At 39.5% G+C, this 24,289-nt stretch overlaps 1 protein-coding gene across 1 annotated transcript in view; it reads right to left on the bottom strand.

Moving 5' to 3' along the window:
- shank2b (SH3 and multiple ankyrin repeat domains 2b) overlaps positions 1-24,289 on the bottom strand; it is a 327,738-nt gene that overhangs the window by 161,371 nt on the left and 142,078 nt on the right. The window contains exon 9 of the mRNA XM_039619730.1: positions 12,379-12,456. Within this exon, the coding sequence (XP_039475664.1) occupies positions 12,379-12,456 (78 nt within the window). The remainder of the gene's footprint in view (positions 1-12,378; positions 12,457-24,289) is intronic.

Here is a 24,289-nt window from a genome sequence, read left to right as displayed (position 1 = left end):
ACATGGACCAAAAAGCTACTATAAATGGATCTATATTTGGGTCTGAACAAAACTGCAAACAAAGGCAGAAAATGACAAACACTAAACTAACAAAATGTAAGCTGGGAAAAGGCTAAAAAACAAGAACAAAGAAACTAAAGACCTGAAAACCTGAGCCGTGAAACCTAGAACATGGGAACCACAAAGCAACATACACAGACAATCCAGCAACAGGCAAACAAAGACAGAGAACTAAATACACAAAGGATAAGGAGGGGATGGGAAACAGGAGGGAAACACAGCTGGAACTAATCAGTCACAATGAGACAGGAAGCAAAACTAAACACACTGAACACCAGACCATGTCTATAACATAGCAACAGCACTGTGACATATAAGCAGCTAAATGTGTTATGAACAATGTTGAGATCAGACAAACATGATTTCTGAAATGTTGCTAAAGTTGATGTTTTCCCTTTTTCCAACTGTGTTTGTTGGTTCAGTGACAGCTCATTTTTGCTTCCAGTGTGGAAAGTGAAAGTCTCCAAACTAAATGGAGGCTCATTCAGGTCACAGGTACAGGTCCGTCATTTTACAACACACCAGCTCAACATTCTGATAAGTTTCCAATCTCCACAATTTTACCTTCAGACCCCAAAGCAACATCTGCCTTCCATTATCAAACTGAACTTGAACAACAGCCCCATAATGCATTGCGTTGGTGATGTCATGACCCTGAGCTTTACTGGGGATTTATTTATTTTTTGTTTTTACTGGAGATTTATGCTTTAGTGGGAAATCTATTGAAGTAAAATCTAGCTACATCGTAACCCGATATGGGCCTCCTTAGAAATGGATCTACACGTCAGCATTCTGAATGTCCTGTTCAGTAATGTCAATTCCTCCTGTGCATTTCTGTCATTTTGCCACAGTTTTTGAATTGATGAGTGAGAGAATGGCAATCATCCTCTTCATATAAGGAATCATAATCCCGGCATCAATATAAGGACCCACAAATGTCAGTAAACTCCTGGAAGTAGATAGATCATCATCTGTCGCGAAGGATACATCTTATAGCTCCTTCACACACATATTCACCAAAGTGGGCCTTTAAAACCCCTACAGGAGATACAGAGGAGGTGTAAACAATGTTTATACTGTATTACTGTATTTATGTTACAGGCTACATTTCGAATGGCTCTGTACTTTTTATTTTAGACCCTTGGAGAAACCCAGAGTTAAGGAAGCTACATATCTGGAATGGAAAGCTAGTCTAAAATGGAGCTTACAGAATCCAACAGAAGACAGTTTCAAGTTTAACTGTGATCACAAACCAGGTACCAAACAAGCTACATGGATATGCAGTCACAATTTATCTCTCATTATCATTCTACCACCCACTATCACCACCACTACTGCCATCACCACCATCACCACCCCCACATCGATTCTTTTCCTGTTCTCCCATGGTTGTCATGGAGACAAATGGTTGTGTATAACACAGAAGTAACCGGATGGGGGTGGGAAGGATGTGGAGCCACTTAAAGCCGAGTGGAAATCAAGGCAACGGGTCGACCAGACCAAAAGAAAGAGATGGTGAAAGGACACCAGAGAAGGAAAATCAATCAAAACAATCACTGAAAAACAAAAGTCCGAAAAGGAAGGAGAAACGTTTCGTTAAAACTGATCTACACTGCCCTTCAATTTTAAACTTAATCATTCCCCAGCACTGAGAAATTTGAGGGCCCAAACTTTTCTTTATACGTTTACATTTTTCCTTCATTTTCTTCCCATCGAGTCTATTTAAACTAACTCTAAGAGAAATGTCAAAAATATAACCTAATAAAGTAAAATGAATGATTGCAGTGTTTAACTGATCCAAAATAAATTAAGAATAAGCACAAAGTTAAAAAACTTACAAGGTCTCTAAAAAAATGACAATATTATTCAAGAACTACTTCAACACTTTAACTAATTTTCTTTTTTCTTTTGATAAGTCAGTCTGTCCCATAGGTTAGCCTATTGACCGCTGACTGATCACTGATATCTGGGCGAACACGTCCACTTCCATTCATCATTCATTGGTTACAGATGGAGTAAAAAAGCTGATAAAAAGCCAATTTGTCTTCAGATTGCATTTTGGTGAATGTGACTCCTCGTTTTAGCTGCATGCAACTAAAAGCCTGCTCAAATGTGACTGATCAATAGAACTTATAATACAAGCAGACTAATATTAACAACATATTGTTAATATTAGTCTGGATGGAGTTGGATGGAAACATCAGTGCATCTGTCTTAGCGATATAACATCATGGAACTTGACATATTTTTACTTTCAACATACTAAAGACTGGTTAGAAATAGTTTTACCCCTCAGGACCCTCTCACAGTTTTCCATGATGGCTTGCTTATAGAAAACCCATATAGAAAGCTGTTGGCCATATGTAGGCACGCCTGCCTGGGGTTTGCCCTGTCCACACAGCCCCCCAGTTCATCCACACCTATCCATTGTGTGCTAACACAGGCATGTTTGCTGACACATTATTTATAATAATTAAAGACCATACAGGGAAGTATGACTATTGTGGAGAAGATGAAACCCCAGAAGATATTTCAGTGCAGTGTCAGAAATATGAGGCTGAGAGAAGGTGATCTGTTCGAACCCGAAGTAGGATGGATTTTTATTGATTTACAGCAAAAGAATTCAGGAAGTGAAAGATATCAGGCCACAGTCCATTTCCAGATTATTTGTTAGATAGGAGCTGACTCTTTTTCCTTTCAGGACAAATGGCTACACAGTGCAGCAGGTTACATGTTATCCAAACCTACCTGGCCCTGTGTGAAAAAGTACTTGTCTCCTAAACCTAGTAAATGATTGGGCCAGCCTTGGCAGCAAAAACCGCAATCAAGCGTTCAAGAGAACTGGCATTGAGTCTTGTTGTGGAGGAATTTTGGCCCACTCTTCTTTGCAGAATTGTTTTAATTCAGCCACATTGCAGGGTTTTCAAACACGAACGGCCTGTTGAAGGAAATGCCAAAGCATTTCAATCTGATTTGAGTCTGGACTTTGATTAGGCCACTCCAAAAGGCTCATTTGTTTTGTCTTTTTGAGCCATTCAGATGTGGACTTGCTGGTGTGTTTACAATCAGTGTTCTGCTACATAACCCAAGTGATCTTAAGCTTCAGGGCACAAAGTGATGGCCAGACATAACAGCTAACTAACACATTAAATCCATATTCGAACATAAGTATAAGGTACACATGAAACACAGCTCATGGTAACTGGTTAAAAGGATAGGATGGTTTACTTAGCCTGAGAGCTGCAGGTGATTTCAAGTTTTGATAGATTTACTTTCATGCATCCAGCAGATAAACAGCAACAGTAACATTAATTTATAGTTACATTTCTGTCTAATCTTCACTCTCGTTAACACTGTTTTTGCTCTACTCTAAGGGTAATATCAGGCTCGTTAGCTGCTTCCACTCTACTCACCCACCCTCAAACTGAGTGTTTTTGGTGTGCTAGGCAGTATACACTGAGTTTATTGAGCTTTTTCCACTGAGAACTAATACAAATTATATCACACACACACACACACATGCACGCACAAATACATATAATGTCATGATTTTGCTATTAATTCCCACAGAGGAACATACAGTGCTTGGAATGTTATCATCTAATTGCAACTTTTAGTTAATACTGTTATGAAAACAGATAACTGTTGATATCAGTAACCATCATGTCATGATTATCCATCAAACCGGGCAAATTGCACCCAAAGGAAGGCAAGAAGGTGTTTATGATTCTTGCTAAATGAAAGCATGAATCTTCCCAATGCATTCATTCATCTGGCTGTAAACGAAATTCCAGTAGTGCCAGTTCAAAAAGGCAGCACATACACAAACTTTCAGGAATAAGACGACAACTCTGTTTCACCAAATCATTCAGGACATGTCAACAAATGGGAAAAAGGTTTTGTCACAGTGGCCTCCATCAGAGCATGTGCATCCCCATTATATTCTTATAGTAAATGGTAGCTATAATTTACAGCAGAGGTCACAAATTTACAGCAGAGGTCACAAAACCATGTGTGCTAAGGGGTGAAGGGAGCATAAGAGAATGTGTGGGGGCATGGTGAACAGGAAATAGGTGAGGAGGAAGGGCATACAAAATAGACTGAAAATAATAAGGAGTGAAGAGGGGAATTAGATTAGAAGACTGGCCTGGAAAGAACGTGCAAAAGAAAGATAACGAATGTGAAGAAAATTAAAAGGTAAAAGAAATGAGGTTTTACAGAGGGCGTGAAAAGGTTACAGCTGGGCACAGGTCAGATTGAAGAGAGAAATACGGGATGAGGACTCGAAAAGAAGAATTAGAGGAAGAACACGGGATAGAGGACAGCTGATAGAGGACAGCTGATACAGGACAGCTGATAGAGGACAGCTGATAGAGGACAGTGGTAAATGAAAACTATAAATCTGAATCTCCTTTAAAGCCTTCTATCTAGAAACGACCTCAAAGAGGATGCTGGGAACTTTCTGTGTCACTGCTGTGTCAAAATGTTACTCTTTTTGTTGTTTGCTTGCACACACACACACACACACACACACACACACACACACACACACACACACACACACACACACACACACACACACACACACACACACACACACACACACACACACACACACACACACACACACACACACAGAGAACTGACAAATGATATTATCAAATGGCACGACCACAGAACACCCACACAGTGTTCAAATTAAGAGCACATGCAGCAGCAGCAGAGACACAACGTAAGCATGCCTCATTCAACTATAGCAATCAGTATTTATTAACACTTGCACTTTCCAGTTGTTAATTTGGCACCTAATGATGATGTTTTCAAGCACATCCCTTTGCTGAATTGACAAACAGGCCTCTCTAGTGAGATGCACGTATAGCATACAAAAACTGATGTTTTTTTGTGTGTGAAAATGTCAGGGTTTGACATCAGCTTGATTCTTCACAACAGGACTTTGCTGTCTACAGTGTTGGGGAGTAACGGAATACATGTACCGCCGTTACGTATTTAAAATACAAAATATGAGTAACTGTATTCCGTTACAGTTACCGTTTAAAAAGGTGGTATTCAGAATACAGTTACTTTGTTGAAATAAATGGATTACACGGCGGTACTTTCCTGTTTCATATGTTAGGCTGTCCCCTCTCTATCTTTGATAATTCCACGCCAGTGGAAACCCAAACAAACACACATTAAGAGGCTCAAATGTCTGTGTCTCAATCTCACGGCCCATGTCACCTCTACTTGCGGCCCGCATGATGACGTGAAGAAATATTTTTAAAAATTATTATTCAACAAATGATTTAATATGAAGGCAATAGGCAGAATGCTACAGGCATAGCTCTAAAGAATGTAGCATCATGGGCAGTGTAGTCCGTGCTGCGGGGAGAATGGACTGCCATACCCGTTATATGTCTGTGAGCGAGGGAGGGAGAAAAAGTCAAAAAGTACGAGCTGTCATCGAGCAGAAACGGGAGATGGAAGCATGTAAATATAAATAATAACCACTGCAGCCAAAAAGAGTGCCTGACGAGCCCAGTTACCTTTTTACCTGAATGAAGACCCAACCATCCTCTTCAAAGAATAATTGGTTGGTAATTTTAGTTTAGTTTTTTATCTGTATTAAACAAAATTTTGAATAACTAATGTTGTTGTTGTTGTTGTAATTTGCATGGAACCTGTTTAAATGTTTTGGGGAATCTTCTTGTATACCCAAACTATTTATATTTATTGTTGAATCTGTAGTCTAAAATAGTGGCGCACTGGGGTGCATGTTCCTAATATTGTGTTTACTTCATTAAAGGGTAGCTTTGGCTCTTTTTTTTTAAACTGGATGCCATTTTTCTATGTTTTTGTGTCTAAGCTACAGCTACAGCTGTTCAGAGGGAGCTGGAACAAATCACCCTTGCTATCTTCACCATTGAAAGAGCTGATGCCAGCACTCCTCCAGCCGATGTGGGTATAACCATCTAGGGTGTTCTGCATGACCTGGAAGACCTGGCCTCTGCTTGTGCACTCTTAATGGGTGGGATATATGCACTGAATCGCAGTTAACCTCGAGACTGAAAGCTTTCTTTGAAGTACTTCAGAAGCTCTTCCTTCATCTGTATGTCAGCAGACTCTTGACCAAGGTACAGATGCTCAAGAATAAACTGAATGAATAAGCCAACCCTTAATTTGGATGATGTTCTGTCAGATGGACAGAAGTTTTTTGGTAGCTGAATGGGAATAAAATGGTAATTTGTTGAAAATGACAGATAAAGGGAAAATTACATTTAAGAGAAATTTAATTTTGAAAAGTTTGTAAACTACTACAATTTGAGAGATTATACTCTTGTGGGGGGAGGGGGGGCTAGTAAGAGACAATCAAAAGTATTGAGATTTAAAGGATTTAATTGAGAGATGATACTGCACCAGAAATGTTGAAGGGTGGTGTGTATATTAACGTTCAAGGTATATTGTTATGAGGTGGAAATATGTTCATATTCTGTTTATGCTACATTGTGTGCATTGTAAAGGTAATTGCAATACATACTAAGAATAAGGGTAAGTTAGGAATGCAAGGTTTTTGCCCAAACACTGGTAAAATAAACGTTGAGTGTGGCAAGTGTTAAATGGTTACTGCTGTGCTGTTGCAAAAAAACTGAAAGCTGACAAGCTGTGTTATTGTTAGACAATAATGCTGGCATGTTTTATTAAAGTTTTATTTGGGATGGTGATATAATTTTCTTTGATTGCTAATATCAGTGGACTATTTATTATTATTATTATTACATTAATTTTTTAAAATTGTGGCTGTTGAGGTGGACACTTCACTTTGCATTGTTAAAGGAAAGCACTTCATTGGCGTTGTGTTACTGGACTGACCCTAAGCAATCATTGCAAATAGCAACTTTGCTATCCATTTTAGACACTAAAAGAAAAAACACTCCACAGACCTTACTAGCATCACATGTGCATAACTCAAGTGTCCTCTTATCAACATGTTATGTGGTCTTCAATGTTTTTTTTCTCCTATTTCTGGCAGATACAGACATTTAATTTAAAGTCTTGATGTTGCATCTGTCTACATACTGTTAGTTACTAACCCTAATGAGCTGTTGTGTTTTGTTTTGGACTGGGTTTACACAAATGCTCACTGAATGTGTTGGCAATAAAAGAAATTATAAGTTGGATGTACTTAATTCATTTGTGTGGAACCTGTTGACAAAATAGATTTATGTAAAACTAATTAGTAAAGCACAAGGTGGCTGAAAATATAATATTTGAATTAATCTAACTTAAATTAAACATTTTACTGCCACAAATAAGAAATGTGTTTAAGTAACTAATCTAAACTATCTAACCTGTAAATATATTATTTATGTTCACACAACATAACTTGATTTAGGTAGTCTTAAATATCTCTTGTTAATCTTAAGTAGTTTTTTTTTTTTAAATTAGATGAGCTAAAGATTTTTGCTTTAAATTAACACAATGCAACTTCGTGGAACCTGTTGACAAAATAATTTTAATTAAAGTCAACGTTTCATTTTTTTGAGTGTTGTAAGTACGCTATTAAGACTGGACTGTACACTGTGTTCATGTTTTCCTCCGAAACAATAAGCTCCATTGGAGCAGCCTTTCAACGCCTCTCTCTGTCTCTCGCAAGCAAAGTTGACCCAGACAACAAAGTAAAGCTAGTTTTCAGCTACGAGCCCGAACCCGACGTATTAGCCAGAGGTCCCTTTACTACGGTTCGGAGCAGCGGACCTGTTTTATATATGCGCGGAATAGTTTTCTATACAAGATCACTGCAAAAAGTGCAGCCTTACCTAATGTCCACCTACTGTTACTCATTTTATATTAAGATTTAAAAATCTAGTTGGTATTGGTATGGCGAGTAGCCTTCTGTAATAGTAATAGTACATCATGTAGCTGTAAAAAGCATGATAATATATTAAGTAATCCAAAGTATTCAGAACATGTTACTCTCATTGAGTAACGTAACGGAATACGTTACAAATAAATTTTGGGGCATGTAATCTGTAATCTGTAGTGGAATACATTTTAAAAGTAACCTTCCCAACACTGGCTGTCTGCATCCATATTTTACACAGTCTGTGATAATAACTTGACTACTGTATTCAAGGCCAAAGTTAGCTTCACAAAAAAGGCATGAAAGGATGAACTCTGACTCTGAGCCAAACACATACCTGCTAATTAGTGCTAAGTAACAGACTAATTAGATGCCAGAATTTTGCTGAATTCTTGGGCTGTCTGTACCCCTTATTACAGCATCCAAATAGTTTATCCAAGAACTACGCATAAATGCCAAATAAGCATGGTTGTAAATATGGCCTATAAAGGTGGACATTTTCCCACGGATGTCTATGGTGACTAGCAACCTATTCAGGGAGCTCCACACCTCTCACTATATAGCATGTGGGATATGCCCCAGCCCCCCGCGACCCTGAACTGGATCAGTGGAAAATGGATGGATGGGTATCGACGTACTTTTGGCTCGTGACCCTTAGAGGAACTGCACTGTGGACGCTTCTGGGACACCGACACTCCAGAAGCAGCCATTGGGTCTAAACAGGTGCTCTACCTCCTGAGCTACAGCCACCCCAAATCAGGACGTTACAGCTGCAGATTAATGTCCATTTAAACACACGAGACTTTTGGTGCCCACGTACGTTTTAGAACTCTTATCATATAGTTTTGTGCTTGTAATAAGTTTGACCTGCTTTTTGTTTCCCGAGGTCATGTGCTATAGTTAATGTGATGTTGCTTTATGCCTCTGATGTACTAATATTTCTCCTTCAGTTTCCCAGATGTCTGCTGGCCAGAAAACAAGCATAAACTTGTTTGATTTAGCTCTTGGCTTCATGTGTAGGTGGAGAGTGCAATAATGATAAAGATAGTAAGAGCAAGAGAGTGAATTTTTTCCACTTGACAACAAGTGAGAGTCCAACATGTCTAGTGGCTGCTTGTTGTTTTACTGTTAAGCCTGCTGTCAGAAGAGAAGCTGCTTTTACAACAGATTTCTGCCTGTATGTTTTCCTGATATCTGCTGGAAAGCTACAGAAAAGATTCTAGCTCTTGAGCTCTGAAGGAATTACACCGAAACCTGACAGCTGAGGAAGCATGATATCATGCTGCTATTAAACAAAGTTTAAGTCGCCAAATACAATCAAATGAGACTTAAAAGAAACATAGTGTATTAGCTACACAAGAGGTTTGCCTGATGCTGAGAACAGCTCATTTCACTGTTCTGCAAACCCCAAATATTTAGTTTTAGGTGGTTTTTTTCCGCACGTATATTTCTCAGGATCAACTTCAGTGTTTGGCATAGATTTTCCAAACATTCTAGCTGTAACCCGAGTTAGGCAATATTTGATTGGATGATGCTGGTAGAAAATACTGTCCAAGGCTAAGCATTGGTGTAGTCAGTCTCCAACAGCAACCACTGACCTCGATAAAAACTAAGGCATGTGCCAAAAACTGCAGTGCCTTGGATGGCCATGTGAGGCTTGCTTCACCCCTACAGAGCTCCATGTTAAAATGTCCAACACACAGCAGAGAGAAACAGCCTACTACACAATTAATCACAACTATAAGTGAGGTAATTTTTTTATAATCACAGGTTTGAATTGAATTAAGGATTAAACTTATATAATAACTACTAAGATGTGGCCGCTTGCTTTTCCCGTTTTTGCACTCAGCTCTGTAAAAAAACACTGATTTTCCCCATGTAAGTATCTGGCCGGCCAGTTTTAATGTAAGCTGATAGATTCATTGGTTTATCCTCTCAAAAGATAACAGGAAAGGAAAAAATCTCCAAACAGTCAATCTGTACTGTGATTATGTGATAAATTTAACAAAAAGGATAAGTTAATCCTTATTGAAAATAAACCCTATACCTACTGAAACGTGTGTTTACTTTCCCTTTCCACCTTTGTGAGGGAAACGTATTTGTTGGTTGAGCAGCAGAGTTAGGTGTGTGGTTTGCGTCCATGGAAAACTTGCCAATGCCAAAAAGTTTCTGCTACGGACTCTTGTTTGGAGCTTCTGGTACCCAGGCGCACACACTCAGGTGCCTGATTAGAACCTGTGAGCACAGACCCTGCTAGAGCGGTCACTTGGTGTCTGCTCCAAGCACGCCACGCTTGACTGATCTGGATAGGGCCCGTGCCACAGAGCGACTTCATGTTGCAGCATTATTATTTGGAGAGAGCCCCAGTACCATCTCCAAAGTGTTCAAACAAAGAAAAAATCAACTAAATGCAATTTCCTTAGTTTTTGTGCTAAATTCTTATATTGTCTACCTCCAGTATATTACCATACTGACTACTGTTGATGTCCTCTTAGTGATTAGATGCAGACAGAGCATTAACAGCTCTGTGTGAAAAACAGACTCCATTTGAGTGGAAATACTCTATGGGTTGCTATTTCGAAGGTTCTTTAAAAAGGAAAAGCACAAGCTACAGCACAAGAGGTAATCTGATTGAGATAGTGAGCGTTGGCTAAATACATATTCTTAGCAAACAAATAAAAAAAGCCTGCCTTGCCATAACAGAGTTATATAAGTCAGAGTGTTTTCACATCGAGTAGTGCTTCAAACTCAGTATTACTCCATGTTTATCTTGTGCCTGAAATTCTAAGCGCACTAATACAGGATTTATGGTCTTATGCTGGTGACCATTTGCATAACTCTTTGGCTATGCAGACAGAAGGATTGAGCAGGATTCACTACAAAGAGGAAGAAACACAAAATCGACCATTAAAGGAAAAAAACAAACCAAAAAAAGTCAGACCGTGGCTGCAGTGGGCCATTTTATTGTTTTAAACACTAAAAAACAAAGTTTATTTTATGACTTCTTTCTTCTCTGCAGCAAAAAGCTAAGCAAAGAAGCAACAACAGCAACAAATATGGACAAAACAGTGCAGACCACATGTTTGTGACACTGCTCGTTCTTGACAGACACACAGCTTCACTCGGTGTTTCTGCCGGCATAAAAAATCAAAATCATCACATTCAGTGGAACCCTAGGCCATCTTCAAAGTTAGGATACCTTGTCCACGAAAACATATTTATTCAAGTCATGCTGCCAATTTATCGCCTGCGTGTACCGTAACAAATCTGCTCACAGAATGAGGGTTTTCTACATGTTTGTTTCAACATGAACAACACAAACAAACAGACACAAACAAAAAAAGCATCACAAAGGTAGAGAAAAAACTGCATATTAACAGCAACACAGCTAAATCCAGAATCTAGGCTACAAACTTAGCTCCTTAGCTGAAAGCTCAAACTCTGACTAAAAAGTTCATTCGGCTCAGCCTCATTGCATCTCTGAAGTGCTCACGCTAATAAAGCGCTCCACTGGAGTGGCTTTGGAGGACAGCTGAGGACCCTGTGGGACTGCCTTTCATAAACGCCTGCCTGAATATGGCTATTTTATAACTCGGGCGTAGGTTATGAGTCAAACATACCAGTTAGACAACCCTTACTGCTTCTTGGGATTTTTTATGGATTTGCTTGCTAAGGCATATACACTTCAAACACACCAACCAGAAACGTACAAATACACATGCGCTTGAATACCAGATCAAGTCGTTGTGCACATATACTCCATGTTATGGAGGATAATCATTTCATCTGTCTTGAGAAAGTTAAGGGATTAAATGTTTTACCTTCATGACTGATTGAATGAACTGAGGGATAAGTTGGAAGAACACAGACAGAGCTTGCTGTTGTTAAAGTTAGATGATTTTCATATTACATTTAAAGATCTCCAGTTAACCTAGTAACATACACCAGGTTGCCAGAGATCTGTTTAGGGTTAGGGTTATCTGTAATATTCACATATATGAAATAAAAAAGAAAATAGCAATCTAATAAGAGGAGAGGGCCAAAATGCATGAAGAATAACATTTTAAAATTTCTGAAATGATGCTAATTTCCTTTAACGTGAAGCTAAAATGCAGTTTAATAGTAAAGCCTACCCAGGAGTTTGTTGGTGACCTGGTGGAAGTTACAAGTTTAAAGAAAAGAAACTAAATGAATAAACACAGTAAACTTTACACTGCATGCTGAGTTTTGGTTGTGCTCTGTCCTAACAATGTTTAATCCCAAAAAATTGAATATTGTCAAGAAAGCTATTTACATCCCTGGTTGCAACTGACCTTGACCATTTTGCACTGTTGCCATGGTAACAAATGGGATGAAAAAAAATGTGCTGCTTCTGAAGACGGTTTCCCTAGGCTGAGAGCTGGAATCAATCTTCCATAATCACTTACACACAAACACTACTGAAGATTTTTTTACACTACCTGAAAAGCACTCTGGCTGTTGTAGTTCTTTACTTCCTTGTCAGCTCCACGAACTAGCAGCACTCTGGCACAGTTATCCTGTGGAAGAAAAAGAGAAAAATCACTCAAATGAAGCTGACAACATCCCTAAGACAAGACTGGAACCCTTAAAGTCTCCTACTTTTGCTCAAGAAAAAGAAAAAAAAGAAGATGATGGTTAAGCTTCCAGTAACATCAGCAGAATTTTCCAAAAGCATAGAGCAAGACCTGACCAGTGACTGAGCATGCCGGCACTTGCACAGGGATATACAGGAGGAAAGAAGAAAAAGAACATCTAATACCTACATCAGGAATGGAGCTTCAGTGTCTCTATTGCTCCACTCAAAGAGAAAGAGGGAGTGAGGGTGAGAGAGATAGATGGAAAAACAAAAAGAGAGAGAGGAAGAGAGAGAGAAGAACAGAGATGGAGAGTGCTGAGGGGTTTGAATCTGCTGCACAAATCGCCCACAAAGTGCTCAACCACGCATGCACTGAGCACACACACATGAATATAAATACTTTTTTTAGATCCACAATAAGCTATTGAGAGTTGAAAAATCAGTCACACAGATACTGATACAGAAGCATAATCTGTACTGTAGAGTCGGCATTACAAATGTTTCTCTGATTAGACATTTAGCCTCTTATTTTAAGACATGCACGAGTTCTATTTTTACTCATTTCCATCTGGTGTGTAGTAACCCCACGACATCATCTATATAAGCTGAATTTACATGTAGCTGTACGTGTGGTACATTTTAGAGCTGTGAAGGAAAGCAGGGCTATCAGAAGACAACCAGAAGCAAGGAACAAAAGCAGATGTAGGGACCGGAGAGGCAGAGGGATGGTGAGAAAGGTCACGTCGAAAGTCAATAATTCTGAGCTAATCCCGCTTGTTGCAGTTTGGATGCCATGGAAACTTCAACTACCGATGGATTTTTACTCTGCATCGCCTGTTATGTGAGGAAGATGAAGGTGAATTCTCCCTGGAACCTGTTCTATCCATCTCTCAGTGCAGTGACAATTAATACAAACTTCTGATGCACAGCATCACAGTCCAATAAAAGATTGATCCAAATAACCCCCTCTGCTTCACAGACACTAAAGATGTTATCAATCTTTATTTTTCCAGATCCCCAGTTTTAGGAGTTGAGACTGAAGTATTCTTTATTTTTATTGTCATCGACAAATAGAGAGACGACCAAAAAAATCAAATAACAATTGCTCTCTCTCTTTCTGTCTGTCAGCACTTAGCATCATCGAGAAGAGGGAACGTGAGAAGCTTAAGAACTACCAAGAGAAGAAAAGCTCGAGAAGATGTGGAAGGTGAAGGCTACAGTGTTACCCACACTAAAGTCACCACTAAACTGTCCGAGTGGCTTCAGCAGATCTCAGGAATGACATCATAGATTTGTGTCCAGAAGAGAGACAGCAGGGACAGCAAAGATACCGTGCAGGACCCTCAAGCAAAAAAAATATCAACTGCAGTTTAAAAAGAGAAATAAGTAAACCAAAAACCCGAGTTAGGAATACAGAATTTGTTTTCTGACAATGGTGATTCTACTCCTCCTTTTCAATTCAAGTAACAAAGTACAAATACTTAAAATAAATAGCAGACAGGAGAAATATATACAAAAATAAGAGAAAGCCACACATTAGAGTACAAAATAGTTGCAAAGTGATTGGAAGTAGTGCAAAGAAAAGACCGTGTGTGCGTGGCCTGAGTGACTCAGGTTACTCAGACCATGGCTTCAGTTTATGTTAACAGTTCAAATGGCCCAGGGGAACAAGCTGTTTGTAAGTCTGGAGGTGTGGAACCTGATTAGCCTGAGGTGCTGAGCAGAGGGCAGCGGGTCAAACAGCAGGTGGGCGGGGTGCATGTGGCCACGTATGAACGCCCTGGTTCTCCTCAGATGCAAGGATTGGCAATGGCCTCCAGGGGTGGCAGCCAATGATTTTTTGGGCGGTGCTAATTAGCCTCTGCGTAGCCTTCCTGTTCTCAGTAGTGTGTACCAAACACTCAGTCAGCAGGAGAGCACGCTCTCCACTGCAGAGCGGTAGAAGGCCAACAGCAGCTTCCGGTCCAGGTTATTCTTCCTCAGGATACGGAGGAAGTGGGACTTCTTTACCAGGGTGGTGGTGTTGTGTGTCAAGGTGAGATCAGTGGAGATGTGGGTGTCCAGAAGAAGAAGAAGAACCTGAAGGTGGAGACAGATTCCACCCGTTCTCGTTTATAATGAGGGGGGAGTGGACCTGTCTGTGCTTCCAGAAGGCCATAATTCTTTTGTTTTAAGGACATTCTGCTTAAGGTTATTTTTTAAGCACAAGTGGGGCAAGTTCTCTACCTCCGCCCTGTACGCTGCCCCATCTCCATCAGAGACGAGCCCACCATCGGCATACTTAATAAAATTGAAGTAATAGTCTTTGATAGACATACCCCTTTGGGTCAGTTAACAGACACCCTTGGCCCTCTTGCCAGCCATCTCTCTCACACAGAAACCTCGGAGTGTTTTTGGATAGCTCTCTTAAATTAGAGAAACAAGTGTCCTCAGTGGTGAAAAATAGCTTCTACCAGTTACGTTTGATATCAAAGGCGAAGCCTTATCTTCCTTTCAAAGTACTTGAAAAACATATTCATGCATTTATCACCTCCAGACTGGACTACTGTAACTCTTTATACCTGGGCCTCAATCACTCTTCTCTCTACTGTCTGCAGTTAGTTCAAAATGCTGCTGCACGCCTTCTAACAGGTTCTAGAAAGTATGATCACATCACCCCAGTTCTACCTAATTTACACTGGCTCCCTGTCAAATACCGTATACCATTGCCTTTTAATGTCTCGCTGGTTTTTTGCTGATTGTTAAGCACTTTGATCAGCCTGTTGTTTTAAAATGTGCTATATAAATAAATAAACCTTAACCTTACTTGATGAGGCACTGTGTTGGACAGGTGCACGGTGGCTGTGATGCTCATGGTCAGCGTTTGGTTGCATCAAATGTAGAAGAATAATTTGCATTTAAGTTGATGACACTTAGATTAATTTACTAAATTCCACTGTTGTAACATTTGTATCGTGTCTAGTATAAAGACAAAATCAAAAGTATACTGTTAGTGTAGGAAATGGAAATCAGCCGAGACAGCTGTGAAACACCTGCTTCAAACATGAAACATCTGCTTACATCTGGTTGAATTCAGTTGTGTAAATACACAGAGAGCAGCAGGTCAGCTGATCACAGCCTGTACACTAAGAAAATCTACTGAAGAGCTGAAGACCTCTGATTCTTTTCCCCACGCTGAACCACTACAACCAATACGCCGGTTCCTCCACCTGCTGAATGTGCGGTGCTCATTTTACTCTCTACAATGCAGGCAACAGAAAATAGTTGTTGTACTAATAGTATTTTATAATCATCTTTAATGTAGCACAAGGTTCAGTTACTTTTGCATAAAAGTCGATAGAAACGTCCTTCAAAGAGCTACTTTTTACTTTCTTAGTCTTACTTTTTCACTTTTACACGAGTAAAGAAATTGATTCAGCGCTTTAGTTTTTACTGGAGTATTTTTTAACACAGATGTCTGTACTTCTGCTTATCTGACATGTATCGTTCCATTGTATACTTTGCACGGTTGAAATTATGCTTTTATTCATCAGCAGCTGTGGAGTAATGCACATGATAATTTCCTTTGAAATATAGCTTAATCCTGACACGGAGAAAAAGCTCTTTTACATCTTTCATGTAACAACTCCAGAAAGAGAGAGAGACAAGAGAGCAACGACTACTCATGAAGATCAGCCAGAGATCAGTCCCTTTCTGTGGATGTGGGTGAGCAGATCAAGATATTAGGACAGACAAAATAATCTGTCAAAACGCCTACCAAGAAAATACCATTTATACCTTCTTGTGATATCTGTTTGAATTTGTTTTTGTTTTTTCTGCAACGTATACTTAATTTTGCTTATTAAAGTACATCATCAGTAACTTTATGCTGTCCTAAAAAAAAAGACTTTCTGTTCAAAGGTGATGCTCAGTTTTTTAAACTTGTCAGATCCAATTAAGCCAAAATACCTTACAGAAGTTAAACATGCAAACAATAAACAAGAGTTCAGGTCTTAGGAGGATAATGTGTTATGTGTTACGTAACTAAGTAAGTTTGGCATTTCAGTTTTCAGGGGAAGAAACATTTCATATATTTTTAAGCTCTTTAGTGACCAAAATCGGTTTAATTTACCTCGTCTGCACGTTCAAATTTGTATGACTGTAGTGATTTGATCTCTTCTCAACAACCTGCAACCTTCTGGTATTCACAACATAATGCAAAATGAAAGCAAACATTCATTTGTATCAATAACTTTAATATAACTCCTGAAACACGTGAATGTCCAAGCTGTGCAAGCTACAGACATCCGTCTTAATAATTGTAACTGTGACTAATGAAGTGCAGGTTGCTGGTTTTCTTATGTGTGTGGCAGGTGCCAAAAGGCTGATTCATCTGCAAAGGTGTAACACCAGAACAGATGTGAGTGTGCCCTCATCCCCCAGGGGAGTCCAAGGTGACATCCACAAACAAACCTACACACACAAGTTTATTTAAAACATAACAATCAATGAAAATATCATCAGTGATTTAATAACGCAACTTGTGTTATGATCTCTGAAAATGATTATACATTATATATTATGCATATATACATCACAATATCCAGAGACATTATGCACACAGACTATGCAGAATTTCTACAAATACAAATTTCTAATAAAACAGTTCACTGGGTGTAGGTACAGCTACAAAACTTTACCCTACTCATGGTATTTTACCAACTCTTTGATGGCTCGGCGTCAGTTGTGCTTCAATCCTATTCATTGTTTCGATTCAATAATGATGAATTTAAACATATTTTGAAGAGGCCTGAAATGTTTCCAGACAAAGTTCAACCAGATAAATCATGTTATCTCTAAATCATGTTATCTCTAAATCATGTTATCTTTGCAGAGGGATAATACAAGAAAGTGTAAGTGACATCATTTTAATCATTTTATCACAGTTCTTTCAACTCCTGCAGAAAAGCTATGTGGTAACCTCTGAAATGATGAGACAGCATTTTAATCATTATTATAAAGGCTGTAGTTTGTAGCCATTGCTCCAAAATGATGTCAGTGTAACAGGGCTCGTTGGTGGTTTTAACAGTTTGAAGTTTTATTTATAAAGAGCACATTAGCTTACTAAAAATGGCAGCTAGCTAGTATTGCTGGTATGTAATATTTTCAAAAGCTAAAATGAGCCTACAAGAGTGGGGCTACACCAGTGATACTAGCATTAGCTGTGTTAGCACCTTCAACAGGTGGTCAGACCGAGTCCTCTGGTACACACTGAGAGGATCAAATGTCCTTTTAACTGCAGTGTCCTTTCATAGTCTTCATATATCCATGATGTAAATTTTACGCGAGTGAATACTGAAGATAAATATAAATTTACAAGCACAAGGACTTTTTAAAAAAGGTCTGCTTAGCAGAGCTATGGGTGCAAAGAGCAGTGTAGAAAATGTGCTTCCTCGCCTTTGCTAATTTGGTGGAGTTGGTGCCTCTTGAATTATCCAGTATGTTTGGGCTTCAGTTTTCATGAGTGCGGGGCTGAATTGGTAATCTGACATACCGGGCATGGGTTTGAGCCGCGCACTGGGCGTACAAGCACTGACGGCATCCCATTTGTTCATTTTCATTACTGACACTGGATTGGCCAAACAAATCTCTCAGCGACTGGTCTCTCCCCTACCTTCGCTGTGTGCTCACACAGCTTGTAGAAAAGGTTTAGTGTGGAAGAAGTGGCGAAAAGGTGGAGCTGAAAAGCTGAGAGAAAACAATAAAAAGAAACTAATAATAGATGCATTAAAATTTGTCAGATTAACCAACATGTTAGCTGTCAGAACATTAGTACCGGCAACAGCTAGTAACCAGGCCTCACTGTCACATGAGTCTGCTGCTGTTAGCACTAGCTGTGGAGACGTGACGAAGAGACAGAGGAAGATGAAATTAATGTGGTAACAAAACAGATGGAAGATATAATTAGAAAGGAATTGATTCGAGGATTCGGGTAACATGAATGACCAACCAGAAGATGGTTTCATCCTCCCTTGTGTAAAAAATTATCATCTCATCAAACAGTCTTTTCTTCTAAATAGACCCAGTTCAGCTCACTGTGCCTCAGAAGTCAAAAGGTTCCAAAGTTTCTCACTTCTTTAAAAATGACAGCAGCCAGGTGAATGAAAAAGAATAAATCCACAGGTAAAGAGAGACTAAAACATTGCTGACTGGAAATAAGAACATTTAGTTTCTCATTTGCAGATCAATGTCATATCTGTTTCCTTTGGTAAAGATGGCTTTGATACAAATAAATCAGTGGGCTGCTTTTTATTCAAAGCAGTACTTCTCTGCTTAACTGGCCCCACTCCAAGGTCAATGTGTTAAATGGTCTCAGATGACTGGCTTTACAAACAAGTGTTAGAGGGCACTGCTGACCTTTAGATAAAGAGTATAAAGATAGGTTTAAGTGGAGTGGTCTTTGAAATCCAATCTGTGCACATTCAGTTAGACTTATCAACAGATAAGAGCTATTTTTTGCTACTCAGTACAAATCCCACGGCACTTGGAAGATATAAACATTTAAAAAATCCTCAAAATATATTTTCCACTTGTGTGCTTTTCTTGGGAGCTATTTGTAACAGCAGTGCGTGTGTGCCTATGTGTGTATTTATGTGCAAGCGAGTCAAAATAAGCTAGAATGTGTGCATGTTCAAGCTAATGAAGAAACATGCCATCCACTGTGGTTTGCTCAAGCCCATTCAGAAAAACAGCCACACTTATTTCTGAAATTCAGATTATTGTTAAATTCAACTACAATTATCATCCTAGCAAGAGAACTAAAGAATAGTTTTAGACGAGGGGTGAAGTGGCTTCACATCCAAGTAAGTGTATGTGCATGCCTCAGCCAACCTATTAAGTTGCAGTTTACATCCATATGCCTTCCTGCTCCTGAGACATGATGTGGAATGATGAGGAGAACAGTGTTTTTGTAGACTATCACAGTGAAATGGACTTTTAAACTTTTGTCCCATTGGTCGTTTTTATCACATAGTATATGAGAGACTGCCTAAAGCATTGGCAATTTATTTAAGATAATCAGATCCAAGAAAAGGCAAACTGAGTGGCTAATACAGCTGCTGTCACAAATAATGTAGAGTTAAAAGTTAAGATTTTACCAGATTCAGGACGGTGTACTCCTGGGATACACCAGGCGCCCATAGTTCAACATCAGAACATCATTTCCATGATAAAAAACTTGTAAAGAGACTATTACAAAAGGGAAGGAAATCGCACTGTATTCAGTTTGTATGTAGCCATAGCAGAACCGAAAAAGGTCGACTCAGTAACAAAAGCAGGAGTGCATATATTAGCACACAGCATTTAAAATAGTTAAATCAGTTCAGTGAGATACTGTAATGTACCTGTCAGAACACTACAGGAAATAGAGGGTTGCATTCACGGCCACCAGAGGTACCCTAGCTTTTCTTTTCCTATTTTTTCCAGTTGAAAGCCTTATATACAGTATAACAGAGAAATGATCATATACTGTATGCAACCATTAGGTTAAAACTGATTAGGGCTGTCAAAGTTGGTAAATGGTACGATACTTACATAGGGCTTTCCTACTCTACTTGACAACATGCCTCATTCACCCACTCACACCCACTGTTTTCTATACCTACACAACAAGTCAAAAGTTTGGACACACCAACTCATATAACGGTTTCCCTTTATTTTCATGACATTGTAGATTCTCACTGAAGGCATGTAGTAAACAAAAAAGTGTGAAATGTTTTATATTTTAGATTCTTCAAAATAGCCACCCTTTGCTTTGGTTTTCTGCTTTGCTGCTCTTGGCATTCCCTTAATGAGCTTCATGAGGTCGTCACCTGAAATGGTTTTCCAGCAGTCTCGAAGGAGTTCCCAGAGATGCTGAGCACTTGTTGGCCCTTTTGCCTTCACTCTGCGCTCCATCTCATTCCAAACCATCTCCATTGGGTTTAGGTCAGGTGACTGTGGAGGCCAGGCAGCACTCCATCACTCTCCTTCTTGGTCAAATAGCCCTCACACAGCCTGGAGGTGTGTTTGGAGTCATTGTCCTGTTGAAGAATAAACGATGGTCCAACTAAACGCAAACTGGATGGGATGGCAGGATGCTGTGGTAGCCATGCTGGTTCAATGTGTCTTTCAGTTTTGAATAAATCCCCAACAGTGTCACCAGCAAAGGACCCCCACACCATCACACCTCCTCCTCAATGCTTCACGGTGGGCTCCATGGGTGTAGAGGTCATCTGGTCACCTTTTCTGTGTCGTACAAAGACACGGTGGGTGGAACCAAAGATCTCAAATTTGGACTCGTCAGACCAAAGCACAGATTTCCACTGGTCTAATGTCCATTCCTCGTGTTTCTTGGTCCAAACAAATCTCTTCTGCTTGTTGCTTTTCCTTAGTCGTGGTTTCTTACCATCTATTTGGTCATAAAGGCTTGATTCATGCAGTCACCTCTGAAGAGTTGAAGTAGAGATGTGTCTGCTACTGGAACTCTGTGGCATTTATCTGGGCTCTGATCTGAGGTGCTGTTAACTCAGCAGCAGAAGTGACTCTTGGGGCGGTCCTCATGTGAGCCAGTATTATTGTAGCTCTTGATGGTTTTTGCGACTGTACCTGGAGACACATTCCAAGTTTCAGAAATTTTCCAGACTGACTGACCTTCAGTTCTTAAAGTAATGATGGAGTGTTGTTTCTATTTACTTAGCTCTTGCCATAATATGAATTCTAACAGTTGTCAAATAGAGCTCTCAGCTGTGTACCAACCTGACTTCTGCACAACACAACCGATGGTCCCAACCCCATTAGGAAAGCAAGAAACTCCACACATGAACCCTGACAGGCCACACCTGTGAAGTGAAACCATTTCAGGGAACTACATCATGAAGCTTATTGAGAAAAGACCAAGAGTTTGCAGCTCTATCAACAAAGCAAAGAGTGGCTACTTTAAGGAATCTAAAATTTAAGACATATTTATTTATCCATTGATAAATAACTCTAAATATGGATGCAAATTGTGAACATTGTAGTCAAGACATTAATACTTTGAGTTTTTAATAAAATGCACCCCATTACCTGGCGTGGTAATGCAAACAGTCAAAGTGTATACAAAGTGAAGAGTGATTTTATATTTCAACCAGATGTTACAAGAATAACTAACAATAGTAATGCTACAATTGTTCAATTTCAAAAACTGTATGTGTGAAAGTTTTTTAACTGTCCACATGCAGTTACTTGGGTTGGCTTAATTGGTGATTTTAATTAGCCATAAGTGTGGCATGTGAGTTTGAATAGCTGTCTGTCCCTATGTGATAGACTGGTGACGTGTCCAGGGTGTACTGTGCCTCTCACACTATGGCAGCTGGGACAGGCTCCAGCCCACCCGCAAGCCTGAATTGGATCAACGGAAAACGCCAAGATCTTAAACATTTGACAGCCCTACGTTATAAGTTTTGAATAGGTTTTAGTTTCTGACCCATTAGTGAGGTGGCTGTTTCTTGAAATCTATATGTATTTATATATCTCTATGTATTTTTCATTGTTACAAAGGTTTGGTCTGTGTCTGAGCATCCCATGACGTAATTAATATGCGACACGAACACTGCAACAAAGGTGGACATCAAGGCAAGAATATACCTGCTGCTTGGTCTGTGACTTTTCCTCAGACTCAGGGATCATGGCGTTGTTTTTTGTGGCCATTTCCCCCGTTTCTGGGTTTCAAAAATTTTGGTTCACATATGCGGAACCCCGGCCGAGCAGGTACTTTTTAATACCTGGTACCAGGTTGTATCACCTAATGGAAAAACCCTGAAAACCATGGTGAACCACGGCAAGTTGATCTGAGTAGGTAGTAATGGAAAAGGGGCTTATCAGGTCACACTTTGAGAACCTTGGCTATTTATCCAATTATAGGCTGTTTTACAGAAGAAAAGATTCCCCATCCCCCAAATTATAGAGCAAGTTAATGAGGAAATAGAATCGACATTATATAGCAAATTTTGGTCTTAGTGACTGCTCAGACCAAGTTAGGACCACATGTCACATTCAATCATACATTTATAAGCTTCTTTTGGATATCCCATTTTTCTCAGCGCGTCACCCTGCAGATGAATGTTTTCTGTGGCACTGATTTTATACCAGATGCCTTCCCATGTGTCTGGGTTTGGGACTGGCACTCAGAGTACATTGGTTTTGGGCCCTCCAGATTATGTCTTGAAATCTTTTGCACATAAAGAAAACTATCACACCACAGAGCCACACTCTATATTACTACAGCACTTTATTCTATGCACTTAAAGCACTTTATCTGTCTCACATCCAAGGCCAGTTTAGAATGATCAGTTAATTTAATGTGTACACCACTGGACTGTGGGCGACACCGCTGCCCAAAAGTGAACAGAGGTACTGTATGTACAAATTTCATCTGTTCTCTGCAACCCTTCCTCCACCCACAAGCATCATCACCCCAACAACTGCACTCCAAACCCTACTGACAACTTCACTATGCATATGGTTCATATAGTGATACGGAGTTTTAAGCTATTGTCCATAAAGAACACAGTCTCTTGTAAAAATAACAGAAAAGCTGAAAGGATTCAAATAGTCACCTTTCATTTGAAAATAAACTCTTTTTAAATGCTTAGAACATATTGGTTAGGTCCAAGAACTGCTACTGAAAAATTCTTTGTAACAGAGTAGCAGAATTATTTGGAGCTCACAATTTAAAACTGATAAATGTACAACTTCTGACAAAATCACATGTAATTCTCAGGATATGTTGGTGGTTAAATCATTAAACATTTGAAATGTGCTAAATGAAAACTAATCCCTCTTCATGGCTTTCAGTGTTAACTGTCCTGTAATGGAGAACTGTATACCACTTACACAGAACTGGCAGACTCGAAAATGAACTTTTTCATCAAGACTGGAAAATGTGAAATGATTATCATTAAATTTAGGCTATGAAGACATAAGAAGTACAATGTAACAAAATTTCCCGTTGCACTAATCTAATGAGCCTGTCGTTGGAGTTGGGGAATGGTTCATTGTGGATATGTCTTTTTTCTTGTTCTACAATCAGCTGACTTCAGTGCGTGTGCATTAAGGAGAAACGAGCTGTCTGCAGCTTCTGAGCAGTACTGAATATTACTTAGAGCTTTATTAAATGAAAGGACAACAATACGATGGTACAAAGTACACCCAGGACATAAAGAACTCTCCATTTCCGCTGACATGATATAAACTCTTTTAAGCACTAGCACTAACATAGACAGCATGCTTACACAAAATGGCAAATATTCCAGAATGATGTTAAAGCTGGAATATTGTATCACGGCAAAGTGTGTAATAAACATGCCGGTAAACCATTTGTACTTGAAATGGACATGCATACTGAATTTGCAGTACCAGCAGGGGGAGCCAATATTTAAAGCCAAGAAGTCGCTACTGACCAAGTAATGTCAGTGTTATTTAAACAATTACGCTAGGTGGATAATGTGTGTTTTCATGTAAATGTCTCAGTGACGTCTCTCTAAATGCTTTCCCATGTTCTTTGGAATTAGCTTGAAACAAAATAGCCCCCTCTACTTGTACTGGAGCATACTGCAACTTAAGCATGCTTTCCCATCTCATGCTAATGAGACGCAAAGCACGACATACACAGGGTGGGCCGGCATGTCCACCCTTTGCCGTGACACTGAGTTGAGACCAGCCAGCTGCCAGAGCTTGAACGTCAACGGGTACAGAAGCAGTAATGAGAAGTCAGG

The sequence above is a fragment of the Oreochromis aureus genome, linkage group 1, assembly GCF_013358895.1.
Source record: "Oreochromis aureus strain Israel breed Guangdong linkage group 1, ZZ_aureus, whole genome shotgun sequence".
NCBI lineage: Eukaryota > Metazoa > Chordata > Actinopteri > Cichliformes > Cichlidae > Oreochromis > Oreochromis aureus.
This window is presented reverse-complemented; position numbering and strand designations above follow the sequence as displayed.